Source organism: Rana temporaria, chromosome 6 (assembly GCF_905171775.1).
Source record: "Rana temporaria chromosome 6, aRanTem1.1, whole genome shotgun sequence".
Lineage (NCBI taxonomy): Eukaryota > Metazoa > Chordata > Amphibia > Anura > Ranidae > Rana > Rana temporaria.
The window spans coordinates 44,282,666-44,295,905 of record NC_053494.1 but is presented as its reverse complement, the minus strand read 5'-3'; the positions used below and the strand labels follow the sequence as shown (position 1 = coordinate 44,295,905).

At 41.4% G+C, this 13,240-nt stretch overlaps 1 protein-coding gene across 1 annotated transcript in view; it reads right to left on the bottom strand.

Moving 5' to 3' along the window:
* Nucleotides 1–355: 355 nt before the first annotated feature.
* UBE2I (ubiquitin conjugating enzyme E2 I) overlaps nucleotides 356–13,240 on the bottom strand; it is a 37,421-nt gene continuing 24,536 nt past the window's right edge. The window contains exons 2-7 of the mRNA XM_040356724.1: nucleotides 9,362–9,438; nucleotides 9,185–9,268; nucleotides 8,325–8,397; nucleotides 3,617–3,726; nucleotides 3,459–3,538; nucleotides 356–1,440 (exon numbers count right to left, since the gene is read on the bottom strand). Coding sequence (XP_040212658.1) covers nucleotides 1,377–1,440; nucleotides 3,459–3,538; nucleotides 3,617–3,726; nucleotides 8,325–8,397; nucleotides 9,185–9,268; nucleotides 9,362–9,427 — 477 coding nt within the window. The 5' untranslated portion in view covers nucleotides 9,428–9,438 and the 3' untranslated portion in view covers nucleotides 356–1,376. The remainder of the gene's footprint in view (nucleotides 1,441–3,458; nucleotides 3,539–3,616; nucleotides 3,727–8,324; nucleotides 8,398–9,184; nucleotides 9,269–9,361; nucleotides 9,439–13,240) is intronic.

Below are 13,240 nucleotides of genomic sequence, written 5' to 3'. Positions count from 1 at the left end.
ACAGCAGCAGAGAACCTCGACAACTCTTCTCTCTCAAAAAAATAAGGGGATTTCAATTTAAAGCCAAACTGAACTTTAGGTTTAAATCCACTAAATAAAAAAAGTGTGCAAGGTCTTCTAGTTTGTTATCCTTGAAACCATGATTACACAAGGGCTTTGCACTTCTTATAGGTGGAACACATTTAGTGGGTTTAAACAAACTCAACTGGGTTTTTTTGTTTATTACCCATCATACTTAGTTGGTGCCCAGGGTAGTTCCCCCTTTCAAAAATCAAACATACGAAAAAAAAAAGTTTTAATTTTTTCCCTCCAAAACATGAATTACAGACATAATAGAACCGTTTACCAAAACAAATCAGTTCCAGTTGACTTGTTTTATTTGCATTCGATTTGCATTACAGTGTTTAACGAGATTACCGGAGTTATAACAAAGTTAATTATACTTACCAGGAATATATATATATTTTTTTTGGTTTACTGCTGTTTATTGAAGTTTGCATTTTGGGATTACAAAACATATACAGACTGTCAGCCAATTACATCGAGATACCAGGCCAATATCTTTGCGTATCCTATGTTCCAAGAACATTACATCAAGTTGTTCTTTTCTTTACAGAATGCACAGGAAAAAAACTCAATGTCAAATTTACAAGCCAAAAAGTTTACTACTTTTATGGTCCTTTTCATGAAAAAGATAAGAAACAAAAATTTTATATAAACAGTTTATTTAATCTAAACAGCAACACAGACAGAACGCCATATAAACACAAAGGAAGTGATGCAGAAGCAAGTTGCTGACTGTCTGAGGCGCTAGGTTGCAGAGAATGGCAACCTAGTCATTGAAAAAAACCTTAAAAAGGAAATTTAGGGGCAGGGAGGGGGTGGAATATGACATTGCATTCTGTTTTTTTTTTTGTTTTTTTTACACTACAGCCAGCTAGAGGCTAGATATAGTTCTAAACATTTTAGAGCATGCCTGCATCGGATAGCAAAGGAAAAACTATAGATTACTAGTGGATTTATAGAAGTATAAAAGTTTATAATTTTACAGCAGTTGAAATACTGACATCAATATTAAAATAAAAGCAAGTTTTACATCATAACAATCAAAATACAAAAAGACGGAAGGAAGAGACCCTGTATGAAAAAACTGGGGGGAATATTCAGCAGATTTAGAACTCTATACAAGTGGCGAAAATGGAAAATGGCACACATAACCCCCTCCCCTAAGTGACTTTTTGTATATAGCATCATTCAATTTTGCAAAAAAAATTTGTTTTTGTAAACAAGTTCTTGCCAAACCAATCCCTTCCTTTTTCTGTTCTGTTTTTTTTCTTTTTTAAAGTTTTTATTGTAAGATGCCACACAGTTGAAGCTTATGATGGAGCAAACTTCTTGGCTTGTGCTCTGACTCTTTTTTCATATTCAACTCTGTTTTGGCTGAAAAAACAAACACAAAAAAACAAAAAAAAACAGGATTAACAGCATGCGTTAGGGAACATTTTACAGATAATGGCAAAACATCGAGGTCCACAGATATTGATGCCAATATAGTTATATGTATGCCAAGTCTGACAGTTGCTACCGTTACCCACACATCCACAGTAAGCCACCCCTTCCATCTCATGACCAAGCTTGCATGTGCTTGCACTACATAATCACATCACTCACATAACAGGGATGTTACTAAGGCATTGTGAATTTACAGTATAAAGGCCATAAGAAAAGAGGAAACACTAACAGGCTAGAGGGAGTCGATATTGTATAAGCAGCAGCCCATAGTTCAAGACTTGAATTCAGGACAGGTTCTACTTTAACCACTTGACCCCCCAGGCCTTTCTTAGAACCCCCAAACAATATTGTTTTAAAGCAGAGGCCATTGAGAATAAATTGACGGGTTTTGCAATTTTTTGTCACATGGAATTTGAGCTGCAATTTTTCAAACTCGAGTTTAGGGGGGGGGGGGGGGGGGGAGACACTCACACACTCTAAAAGATGCTGTTACGCAGAGTAAATGGATACCAAACATGTCATTTTAAAATTGCACACGCCCATGCAACGGCGACAAACATTGTACAGTTTACTATCCATAAGCGATGCTTTTAAAGCCTTTACAGCAGGGATATGCAATTAGCGGACCTCCAGCTGTTGCAAAACTACAAGTCCCATCATGCCTCTGTCTCTGGGTGTCATGCTTGTGGCTGTCAGAGTCTTGCTATGCCTCATGGGATTTGTAGTTCTGCAACAGCTGGAGGTCCGCTGATTGCATATCCCTGCTTTACAGGATACCACTTTACATTTACACAGGAGGTCTGGTACTAGAATTATTGCCCAGGATCTGACATCCACGGTGATGCCTCACATGTGTGGGACGATAACCGTTTGCACGCGGGACCAACGCTTCCAGGTTACCATAGCCCAGAGCTGAACAAAGTCAGTTTAAGACAGGGGTGCCCAACCAGTGGCCCGGGGGCCACATGTGGCCCGCAGAGCCCAGTGGCCCACAGTCTCCTGCTCTAGGAGATGGAATAGAATATTGTTATTAAAGGGCAATTTTATTACTAAAATCACATTGTATTTATGGGCATATTTGTTCTGCATTGGTTACTGGGCTGCTTTCAAACTGATCTGTAGGTTCAGAGCAGTGCACCTGCGGGTTACCTGCACTGAGCCATAGACTTCTGTTATTACCTGCGAGTTGTGAGCTTTCTGAAAGTGCACAAAACCTGCAGACTATAATAGAAGACTATTGCAAAGTGCAGGAAAGCCAAAAGGTACACTGCGTTGCACCAGTGGTGTGGGTAAACTGCAGGACATCTGTGTGAAAGCAGCCTTGGGCCCCTTATTGGGGTTCATTGTGGACCAAGTCGCTTAAGTGGCCCTCGCTCGTCAAAAAGTTGGGCACCCCTGATTTAGGATGTCCCCTCCTGCTGCTTGTAATAGCAATCCTGCAGCTAGTCGGATTACTTTTACAAGAGATCTCAACTTCGGGCAAAAGTGGGCAAAACAAACTATTATAACCACTTGAAGGCCAGTGACATACCAGGTATTAAACTGGTCGTCAAGTGGTTAAAGGCTGAATATCACTTCTCTACAGAGCTAGCACATGCATTCCTCAAGAAAAAGGAAGGGTAGGTAGCGCTAAAAAAAAAAAAACACACTACTTAAATTAAGTGTAGATATGAATATATTCATATCTACACTTAATTTAAGTAGTGCAATTTTTTTTTTAGTGCTACCTACCCTTCCCCTTTCTTGATTCTGTTTACATGAGTATCACAGTTTCATTATCTTGTACGATTTACCAAAATCATATTATAAGAAGGTCAAACCCAACCACTTCCTATTTGTATGCAACCAGGCAGGCCCTTTCACTACACAATTGAAGGTAAATCTAAAGGAAATTGAATAGGAAAATGTATGGCCAGCTTAACTATCCAAACAAGACATATACTAACCAGTAAATTGTGTATGCCTCTGCTTGAGCTGGATCTTGTATATTTGGTTCATTTAGAAGTTCTTGTATTCCTAACAAGATCTGTGGAGAGATGGAAAGCATTAAACATGAAATTTGTGACAAAGCTGGTGATCAACCAGTAGATGGCAAGAGTCCTACCTGTTTAATTGTGATTGCTGGCCTCCAATCCTTATCTTCTTCTAAGATTGACAGACACACTGTGCCTGAAGGATAAACGTTTGGGTGGAATAAAGGAGGCTCAAATTTACCTGTATAAAAACCAAGAGATTTAGATTGACTCTACTGGGTAATCAATGTTTTGCGTATCTTGCAAGGAAACAGTCACTGTAATGATGCAAGAAGCCCACTGGGTGAGCTCAATTAAGAAACAATTGTACACTTTTTTTTTATTGTATCCACTGGCAGTATTTGCAATTGTATACAAATTTAAAATTGTTTTTTTTTCCTAATTGCAACAGATGAGCATTTAGAACAATACTTAAAAAGGGTTGTAAAACACTTGTGTCCCCCGCCTTAATGCAGCCTATGCATTAAGGTAAAAAAAAATAAAAAATAAAAAAACACCACACACCTAGTCACTGAGCAGCCCCCCAGCTTTTCTCATCTGAGTCCGTACGTTCTACCTCTGGTCAGGGTTCCCAATTGGATAGATGTTAGCAGCGCAGCTCCCGCTGCTGCCAATCTATCCCAATGACGTGGGGCAGAGTCTGGCATTCTGTGAACACAAATGCTGACTCAGGAGCGTGCCCGCACAGTAAACCCTAGGGAGAGCGCTTCTCCTGGGGGGGTTCACTGATGCCGGAAGGAGCCGCGAGCGCCGTTGGGGGACCCCAGAAGATGATGATCGGGGCCACTGTGTAAAACGAACTGCACAGTTGAGGCAAGTATGATATGTTTAATAAAAAATAAATAAAAAATACCACCCCCCCCCCCCCCCCCCCCCGAGTGTTTACAACCCCTTTAACATTTTGTTTAACCACTTCAGCCTCGGAAGCTTTTACCCCCTTCCTGACCAAAGCACTTTACAATTTGGCACTGCATTGCTTTAACTGATAATTGCGCTGTCATGCAATGCTGTACCCACACGAAATTGGAGTCCTTTCCCCCCCCCTCCCCACAGAGATTTCTTTTGGTGGTATTTGATCACCTCTGTGGTTTTTATTTTTTGCACTATAAACAAAAAAATAGCGGCAAAGAGAGGAAGTCATGTGATCAGTGACGCAACGTGTCGGGTGGAGCCTTGCGACATTAGTTCCGGTGGTGTTTTAACAGAAGTATTGCACTATGGCTGTTCTTAGTTTCCTTTGCGCCATTTATACAAGAAGTGCCATTCCTTGGAGCAAGTTGTTCCCTCTATATGTGGAATTACCCAAGATGTTTTGATGCCAAGTTTTGGACGTAGTTCTTCACCTGGAACCTGGATGCCTTTACAGATCCATCAGCAGGATTCCTTATCTGACTGATGAGCCTTGTTTGACCCTTGGGTCATTGTTGGAGGTGAGCGGCCAATTCATAAATTTAACAGTCGATGCTTGGATAGATGTTTTATCTGTTTTTTTCTTCTATCAAGTTATCGCTGTGAGATTTTTGCCTTTATATGAACCGACTCCTACCATTGGGCTTTATAGAAATAGAGAACTCCGGCGCTGTCTGATGGACTGGGGGGGGGGGACTGCAGCAGCACCTGTGGATCGGATCCTAACAGAAAAAGTGATAATAATGTGAAGTATGGTAGCTGCGCTGTGGGGGAGGGAATGGGAAGGGGAAGTGAAAAGAGAATGCAAAGTAATAGGATTGTGGGTGAACTAAGCAGTGAAAAAAATAAAAAAAAATAAAATAAAAAAAAAGTATCTGATACTACAATGAACAATACGGATGAAAGTGAACAAACACCTATAATCCTGTAAAGATTTAACAGTGAAAATACATAGTAAAATGGCTACTACATATACAAAAAACAAAACTAGCATAAAAGTGGAAAAAAAAGTGCAAAACTATCAAAAATCACACATGTGATAAAGTCTGGTCCATAAATAAGGATCAGATCTACCAGTCCAGTAATTCCTTGTCTAGATGAAAAACCTTCACCCAAAATGCAACGTGCACAAATGAAATCTTGTGCACGTTGTTTAAAAACACACACTTTAACCACTTGCCGACCAGCTGTCGCAGTTTTACTGCGGCAGAATGGCACGGCTGGGCGAAACAACGTTACCTTATGTCGCTTCGCTTTTTGGTCCACTAGGGGCGTGCGTAAACACACAGACCCTGGTTCTCAGGAGACTGATCTGTGTTTATACAAAGTATGAACACTGATCTTACCCTAGGAAGTCCCACCCCCACAGGTAGACAACACACACACACACACACACACACACACACTAGAGAATACAGTTAACCCCTTGATCGCCCCCTAGTGTCAACCCCTTCCCTGCCAGTGACATTTACACAGTAATCAGTGCATTTTTATAGCACTGATCGCTGTTCAACTGTCAATGGTCCCAAAAAATGCCATACATCTATCCCTCATTTTGTAGACACTATAACTTCTGCACAAACCAATCAATGATGGTGATCACATACCACCAAAAGCAAGCTTTGTGTGTAAAAAAATAAATAAATGTTGTTTGGGTACAGCATCGCACAATTGTAAGTTAAAGTGACACAGTGGCGTATTGCAAAAAAAATGGCCTGGTCATTAAGCAGCCAAATATTCCGGGCCTGAAATTGTTAAGCATCTTGGACTTCAAGGGGGGGGGGGGGCGGACATATCAAATTATGGACGCTCAGTATTAATTATATGCAAAAGATTAAGCTTTGAAAAAGAATATGGAAGGACGCATCCATTTTTGCGGCCTTTGTCCCATTAGAGGACCTCCTTTTACTTCTGGTCGCAAAACAGGAACTGAAATAGGAGAACTCTAAATGTAAGGAGTATTCACCTCTCGTCACTGAACAAGGCGCTTTGGCTTTAACTACACCTTACAAAAAAAAAAAACACACCTGAGCTTTACTGGCAATAAAGAGAAAGCAAGGGAACAAGATCCTGAAGAGACACCCTGTAGTAGAATACATTTTCAGCTGGGCTTCAACCTGTGCGGGTGTCTGTACCAGACCAACTCCTTACTTTCCATTTAACTTGCAAATGTCTTCAAACTAATTTTTAGTTTACGAGTCTTCTCCTCCCAGTAGATTTTATTTACCTTGCCCTAAAAAAAGTTGGAGATTACCCCATGATAGGGGCTTCCCCATTATCATATTCAACTTCCTCCTCTAAACCTGATCCTAAAGAGGGCAAAGCTGGGGCTTCTTTAACCCGAGATAAGCAGTTTCAAGCTCGGAGGGCACATATTCACCCAAAACTTTGTAAGCTTGAAAACATTTCAGATCACAAAAAAATGCAAATGCTGGATGACAGTTCCCCTTCAAAAATGCAGCAGGAAGAGCCAATCATCTACCATAATGCTGTTCTGGGGGAATGCCATTATTTTTTCATATTATATAAATGCCTCCTGTTCTACAAAGAGGCTTGATGTACATGAAAAGTCATCACAAAACAGTTTACCTGTAAAAAGCCATAACTGAATGGCATTTAGTTTGCTAAAGCACTGTGTTATCAAACAATTGACTCATTTCACTTTGTGATCATTTTGGCCTTTCTTCCTTTACTGCATGGCTTTTCTCAGTGTGGGTGTCCCAATGAAAACAACTGTTAAAAGGGCCACTTGTAGCCTTCATCAGAAGCCTGTGTGATGTGAGAGCCCAAATGGTAGACTGGAGCAGGGCACTTTTGCCCCTATATCAGGAAGTGCTTAGCACTTTAACCACTTAAGACCCGGACCTTTAGGCAGCTAAAGGACCCGGCCAGTTTTTGCGATTCGGCACTGGGTCGCTTTAACGGACAATTGCGCGGTCGTGCGACATGGCTCCCAAACAAAATTGGCGTCCTTTTTTTCCCCACAAATAAGAGCTTTCTTTTGGTAGTATTTGATCACCTCTGCGGTTTTTATTTTTTGCGCTATAAACAAAAATAGAGCGACAATTTTGAAAAAAATTCAATATATTTTTACTTGTTGCTATAATAAATATCCCCCAAAAATATATAAAACAATTTTGTTCCTCAGTTTAGGCCGATACGTATTCTTCTACCTATTTATTTTTTTACCAAAACCGCAATAAGCATTTATCGGTTGGTTTGCGCAAAATGTATACCGTTTACAAAATAGGGGATAGTTTTATTGCATTTTTATAAAAAAAAAATATATTTTTACCACTAATGGCGGTGATCAGCGATTTTTTTCGTGACTGCGACATTATGGCGGACACTTCGGACAATTTTGACACATTTTTGGGACCATTGTCATTTTCACAGCACAAAATGCATTTAAAATGCATTGTTTACTGTGAAAATGACAATTGCAGTTTGGGAGTTAACCACAAGGGGGCGCTGATGGAGTTATGTGTGACCTCATCTGTGTTTAACTGTAGGGGGGGCGGGGCTGTAGGTGTAACGTCATCGATTGTGATTCCCTATATAAGGGAACACACGATCGATGACGGCGCCACAGTGAAGAACGGGGAAGCTGTGTTTACACGCAGCTCTCCCCGTTCTTCAGCTCCGGGGACAGATAGCGGGACTCCAGCAGCGATCGGGTCCGCGAGTTCGGCGGTCACGGAGCTTCGGACCAGGTCGCATGCACGCGCCCGCGGCCCCACAGCTGGGCTTAAAGGGCAATGTACAGTTACGTTGATGTGCCCAGCCGTGCCATTCTGCCGACGTATATCGGCGTGAAGGGGTCCTTAAGTGGTTAATACCACATTACAAAAAAAAAAAAACACCACTTACATTTTGGAGGCGAGGAGGGATAATCATCCTTAAACAGCATCCGAAGTTTAAATAATCCTCCTTCCCAAGGGGTCTGCAGGGCAAAGAAAACAAGCAAACATGAATAAAGAGCCGAGATCGAAGGATCAAAAAGCAACACCACTAGTGGCCTGTATGAAAGGCTCACAGCATTTTTCTTCTTGTTTGAAATGATTCTAATATCTGAGGATTCTTCCCCTAGTACAGCAAGCTGTGTACTTTAAGTGTCAGCAAGAGTTTGCACAGTTGACAGTTAGACGCATTGCATAGTAGAATTAATCTCAGACTCATTAGCGTTGCTCTGAAGAGGGTTCATCCCTTGAAACATCACATGGCAAGTCTGACTGATGTTAGCGCAGGGATCCTCAAACTACGGCCCTCCAGCTGTTGCAGAACTACAAATCCCATGAGGCATTGCAAAACTCTGACATTCACAGACATGACTGGGCATGATGGGAATTGTAGTTCCTGAACACCTGGAGGGCCGTAGTTTGAAGACCCCTGTGTTAGCGTGATGTGATCTTCAACTCTTATTATAACCACCCTGACACTTGGGTTGTGTTTACATCACTGTTTTAGCCATTGGCCAATGTGAGTATGCACTTTTGGTAATGCTGGAACAGGTTATGCCCTAAATACAGATGTAACAAATTCCAAAAAGGTGAACTTGGCCTTTATATTTAGTTATAAAGAAGGTATTTGGAGGTGTTGAGCACCCAAAAATTAAGCAGAGCATAAAACTGGTGAAAGATACAAATTCTCCCTTCAGTAAAATTGGGCCTTGTACACATCCTTGCCAATTTCCAAGTCCTACACACAAATTCTGGAATCCTCTGCCTTACCCCTTTCTTGCCTGGAATGGCACATTCCCAGTTCATCAAGTTCATTGTGCCATCTGGATTTTTTGTTGGAACTGCCACAAAACCCTTCGAGAGGAAAAAAAAAAAAACACAATTACCAACTTAACCAAACTGATTAAGAAATAAAAAAAATAAAACTGGTGCATGACCACCACTTACAAAAGGATGGTCTTTTCTCCAAGCTTTCCTCTCCTGCGCAAGTCTGCTCAGGGCTATGCCAGACATAGTTTGGGTTCCTGCAAAGAGTATGAGAAGTTAATTTCAGGATAAGGAAAAGGGACATCAATGCAGAATTCAATTATGTCACATCATCACCATCTAGTGTTCAAGATGCACACTGCAATAAAAGTATTCATCAATACTCAGAAAAAGGAATCTAAATAGAAATGCAGAACTGCCATTATCAATCGGTCTGAAAAAGGTGCAGGCTCCAGGGTGGCCATCCTCCAACACTTATTGTATCATGATCTTATTTGGCATACAAGACAGGAATTCAGACAATTTGCTCCTGGCAACTCACTAGACATTGACAAAAATCAGGGTGACAAGTCCCAGAGCCTGCACCTTTTTTCTTTTAATGTACAACGTGGCAGCTTTTATATGTGTGTACTTAAGGGGTTGTAAAAGGTAAAAAAAAAAAAAATCCCAAAATAGTTTCCTTTACCTTAGTGCAGTCCTCCTTCACTTACCTCATCCTTCCATTTTGCTTTTAAACGTCCTTATTTCTTCTGAGAAATCCTCACTTCCTGTTCTTCTGTCTGTAACTCCACACAGTAATGCGAGGCTTTCTCCCTGGTGTGGAGAGCCTCTTGAGGGGCAGGCAGGAGTGTCAGGCCACTCTCTACTTAGCAGATAGAGAAAGGAGCAGTGTGTTAGTGGGCGCCCTGACACTCCTGCTCACCCCCTCAAGAGGCTTTCTCCACACCAGGGAGAAAGCCTCACATTACTGTGTGTAGTTAGAACAGAAAGTGAGGATTTCTCAGAAGAAATAAGGACATTTAAAAGCAAAATTCGAAGGATGAGGTAAGTGAAGGAGGACTGCACTAAAGTAAAAAGGAAGATATTTAGGGATTTTTTTTTTCTACCTTTACAACCTCTTTAAGAGTTAGCTTTAAAGCATAAGATGCCACATTAAAGTGCATCAGAGGCTATTCAGTTCGCATGTGTTGCGCTATACAAGTTTTTCCCTCACTTTATCCACACAGCTATACACCCAAGAGGACCACAAGTCTTTCCTGCAAGACCTGAGGGGGATATTACAAGCACCGTTTCCAAGACACATTTAATTTTCTTTGAAGTATATTATGATGCAACAAAAATGCTATCTTGTTATTGCCACCAGGTTTTGCAAGCCTAGAGGTCTTATGCAAGAAAGCATTAAAGTACATTGGTAATTACATTCCCCATGGGTACACAGTGTTATTTGAATACACATCAATTTCCAGGTTGAAGCCAATTTAAAAAAAACATTTGTGTTCACATATGCACTTGTTTTTCTTAAAGCCCTCTTCAAAATCTTGGGGAAAAAAATAAAATCACCCTGAAGATCCACCATTGTCAAAGTGCAGTTGAGGGTCGGTGGAGAGTATACTAGGAGGATACCGATCCCTGTTCTATAAAAAAAAACAAAAAACAAACACACCCTAAAGATGTAAACTGCTGCGCTACAAAACAAAAAAAGACCATCAAGACAATCAAGGGGGTTAACTGTGGTCTAACTGTAGGGGGGGGTGGGCTGACAGATCACGGATTTCGATCACCGTGAACAAATCTGACATGTCACGGGTCGCGATTGCCTTGTACACAGGCAGAACAGGAACTGCCTATGTAAACAGGGAAACGCCTTGTTTACATAGGCAGTTCCTGTTCTGCCTGTGAACAAGGCTCCCGTGGCATGCACCCGCCACTGCACAAGCTGCCGTACAGGAACAGCGATTTGCCACAGGATATCTGTGTGAGCAGGTCGGCTAGTGGTTAAATTGCCCAATTCCTGCACAGTGGTTGTAAACCCCGTTACAGAATATAACAGCACAGAACATCAATGGTTTATAAATAAGACATGTGTGCTGTACAATTAAGATAACAGCTTTACACAGCTGAGACTGAAATAAAAGTAGTCAGGGACGACGTCTTCTCAAAAAAGAAGTTCTGTTCAAGGGGGTCTCTAAAGCCTCGTACACACGATTGGATTTTACAAAAAATAAAAAAAATTCTGTGTTGACAGACTGTTGGCCAAAAATCCGACCGTTTGTACGATCCATCGGACAATTGTTGCCGGATTTTTCGGACAAATGTTGAATGGTAGGCTTTAAAAATTTCCAGACAACGGTCTGTTAAACACGCATGCTCAAAATCAATGCACACCAAACACATTAGCAGAAGGTGCCCGAAGGGTGGCGCTAAGAAAAAAAAAAAACAACACACAAACACGTAGTACGTCACTACGTTTGTTGGCCGACAATTGTGTGCCGTTTGTATGCAAGACAAAATCCAGGAACACTCCCTTCGGACAAAAGTCAGACTCTTTGTCTGCGGAAATTCTGAGCATGTGTACGAGGCTAAGGCTGGGTTCACACTGTTGCGAATTATTTTGCGAATATGAGCCGTTGCGATCGCTCAAATTCGCAAGTCATTAAAATAACATTGTTTTCCCATTAGTGCCGTTCAAATCTGTGCGGTGCGAATCTAAGCTGCGGGAAAAAAGGGTCCTGTGCGAGGCGAATTCAGCTCTATAGACTGGCATTCCCTGAAATCACGGCCGCAAATGGCGGTTAAAATTCGTGCGAGTTTGCAGCAGTGTGAACCTAGCCTTAAGGCTCAATGTACACGGGATGTTTTAAAATGTACATTTTTCAGCATTTGGAAGTTTTTTTTTTTGCAAAAATGGTCAAAACTGAGTAACTACTGTAAACGAAACACGGCTAAACGCAAGTTACCGCTTTCACAGGCATTTGGCACTTCAAACTCCTCTGAAAAAAATGCTTCTAAACGCCGGTAACGGCACACTGACTGAGGCAACGGCACATACGTGCCATTGCTTCCGATTGCTCTAGTGCGCCGACGACATCGGCACATGTAGGTGACAGGGGATATCCCCTAAACCGTGCAGGTTTCGGAGATATCCTGGGTAGCTACAGGCAAGCCTTATTATAGGTTTACCTGCAGCATAAATTGGTTGTAAAGGGTTTACAGCCAGTTTAATGTAACCTATAAACCATGCAACTCATTTGAACAAACTGAAATTTTAGGTGGAGGGACGTAAACATATAGTTGCACAAGTGTGCACACCTTTAAACTAATACTTGTTGAAGCACCTTATAATTTTATTGCAGCACTTAGTCTTTTTGGGTACGAGTTTATCAGCATGACACATTTGGCAATATTTGCCCACTCTTCTTTGCAAAAACACTCCAAATCTGTCCGATTGCGAGGGCATCTCCAGATCACCCCACAAATTTTCAATTGGATTCAGGTCTGGGCTCTAGCTGGGCCATTCCAAAACTTTAATCTTCTGGTGAAGCCATTCCTTTGTCGATTTGAATGTATGCTTTAAGTCGTCATTCTGAAAGATGAAGTTCCTCTTCAGGATCAGCTTTCTAGAAGTTCCTCTTCATGATCAGCTTTCTAGCAGAAGCCTGTAGGTTTTGTGCCAATATTGACTGGTATTTGAAACAGTTCATAATTCCCTCTACCTTGACTAGGGCCCCTGTTCCAGCTGAAGAAAACCCACCCCAAAATAAGCTGCCACCATCATGCTTCACGGTAGGTATGGTGTTCTTTTGGTGATGTGCACAGTGTTTATGCCCCAAACATCTTTTGTAATTATGACCATAACACATTTTCCCCACATGCTTCTGGGAGACTTTAGATGTGTTTTTGTAAAATTTAGCCGGGCTTGGATGTTTCTCTTGGCAAGAAAAGGCTTTCGTCCTGCCACTCTACCACATAGCCCAGACATATGAAAAATTACGGGAGATTTTGTCACAAGTACCACACAGCCAGCACTTGCCAGATATTCCTGCAGCTCCTTTAATGTTG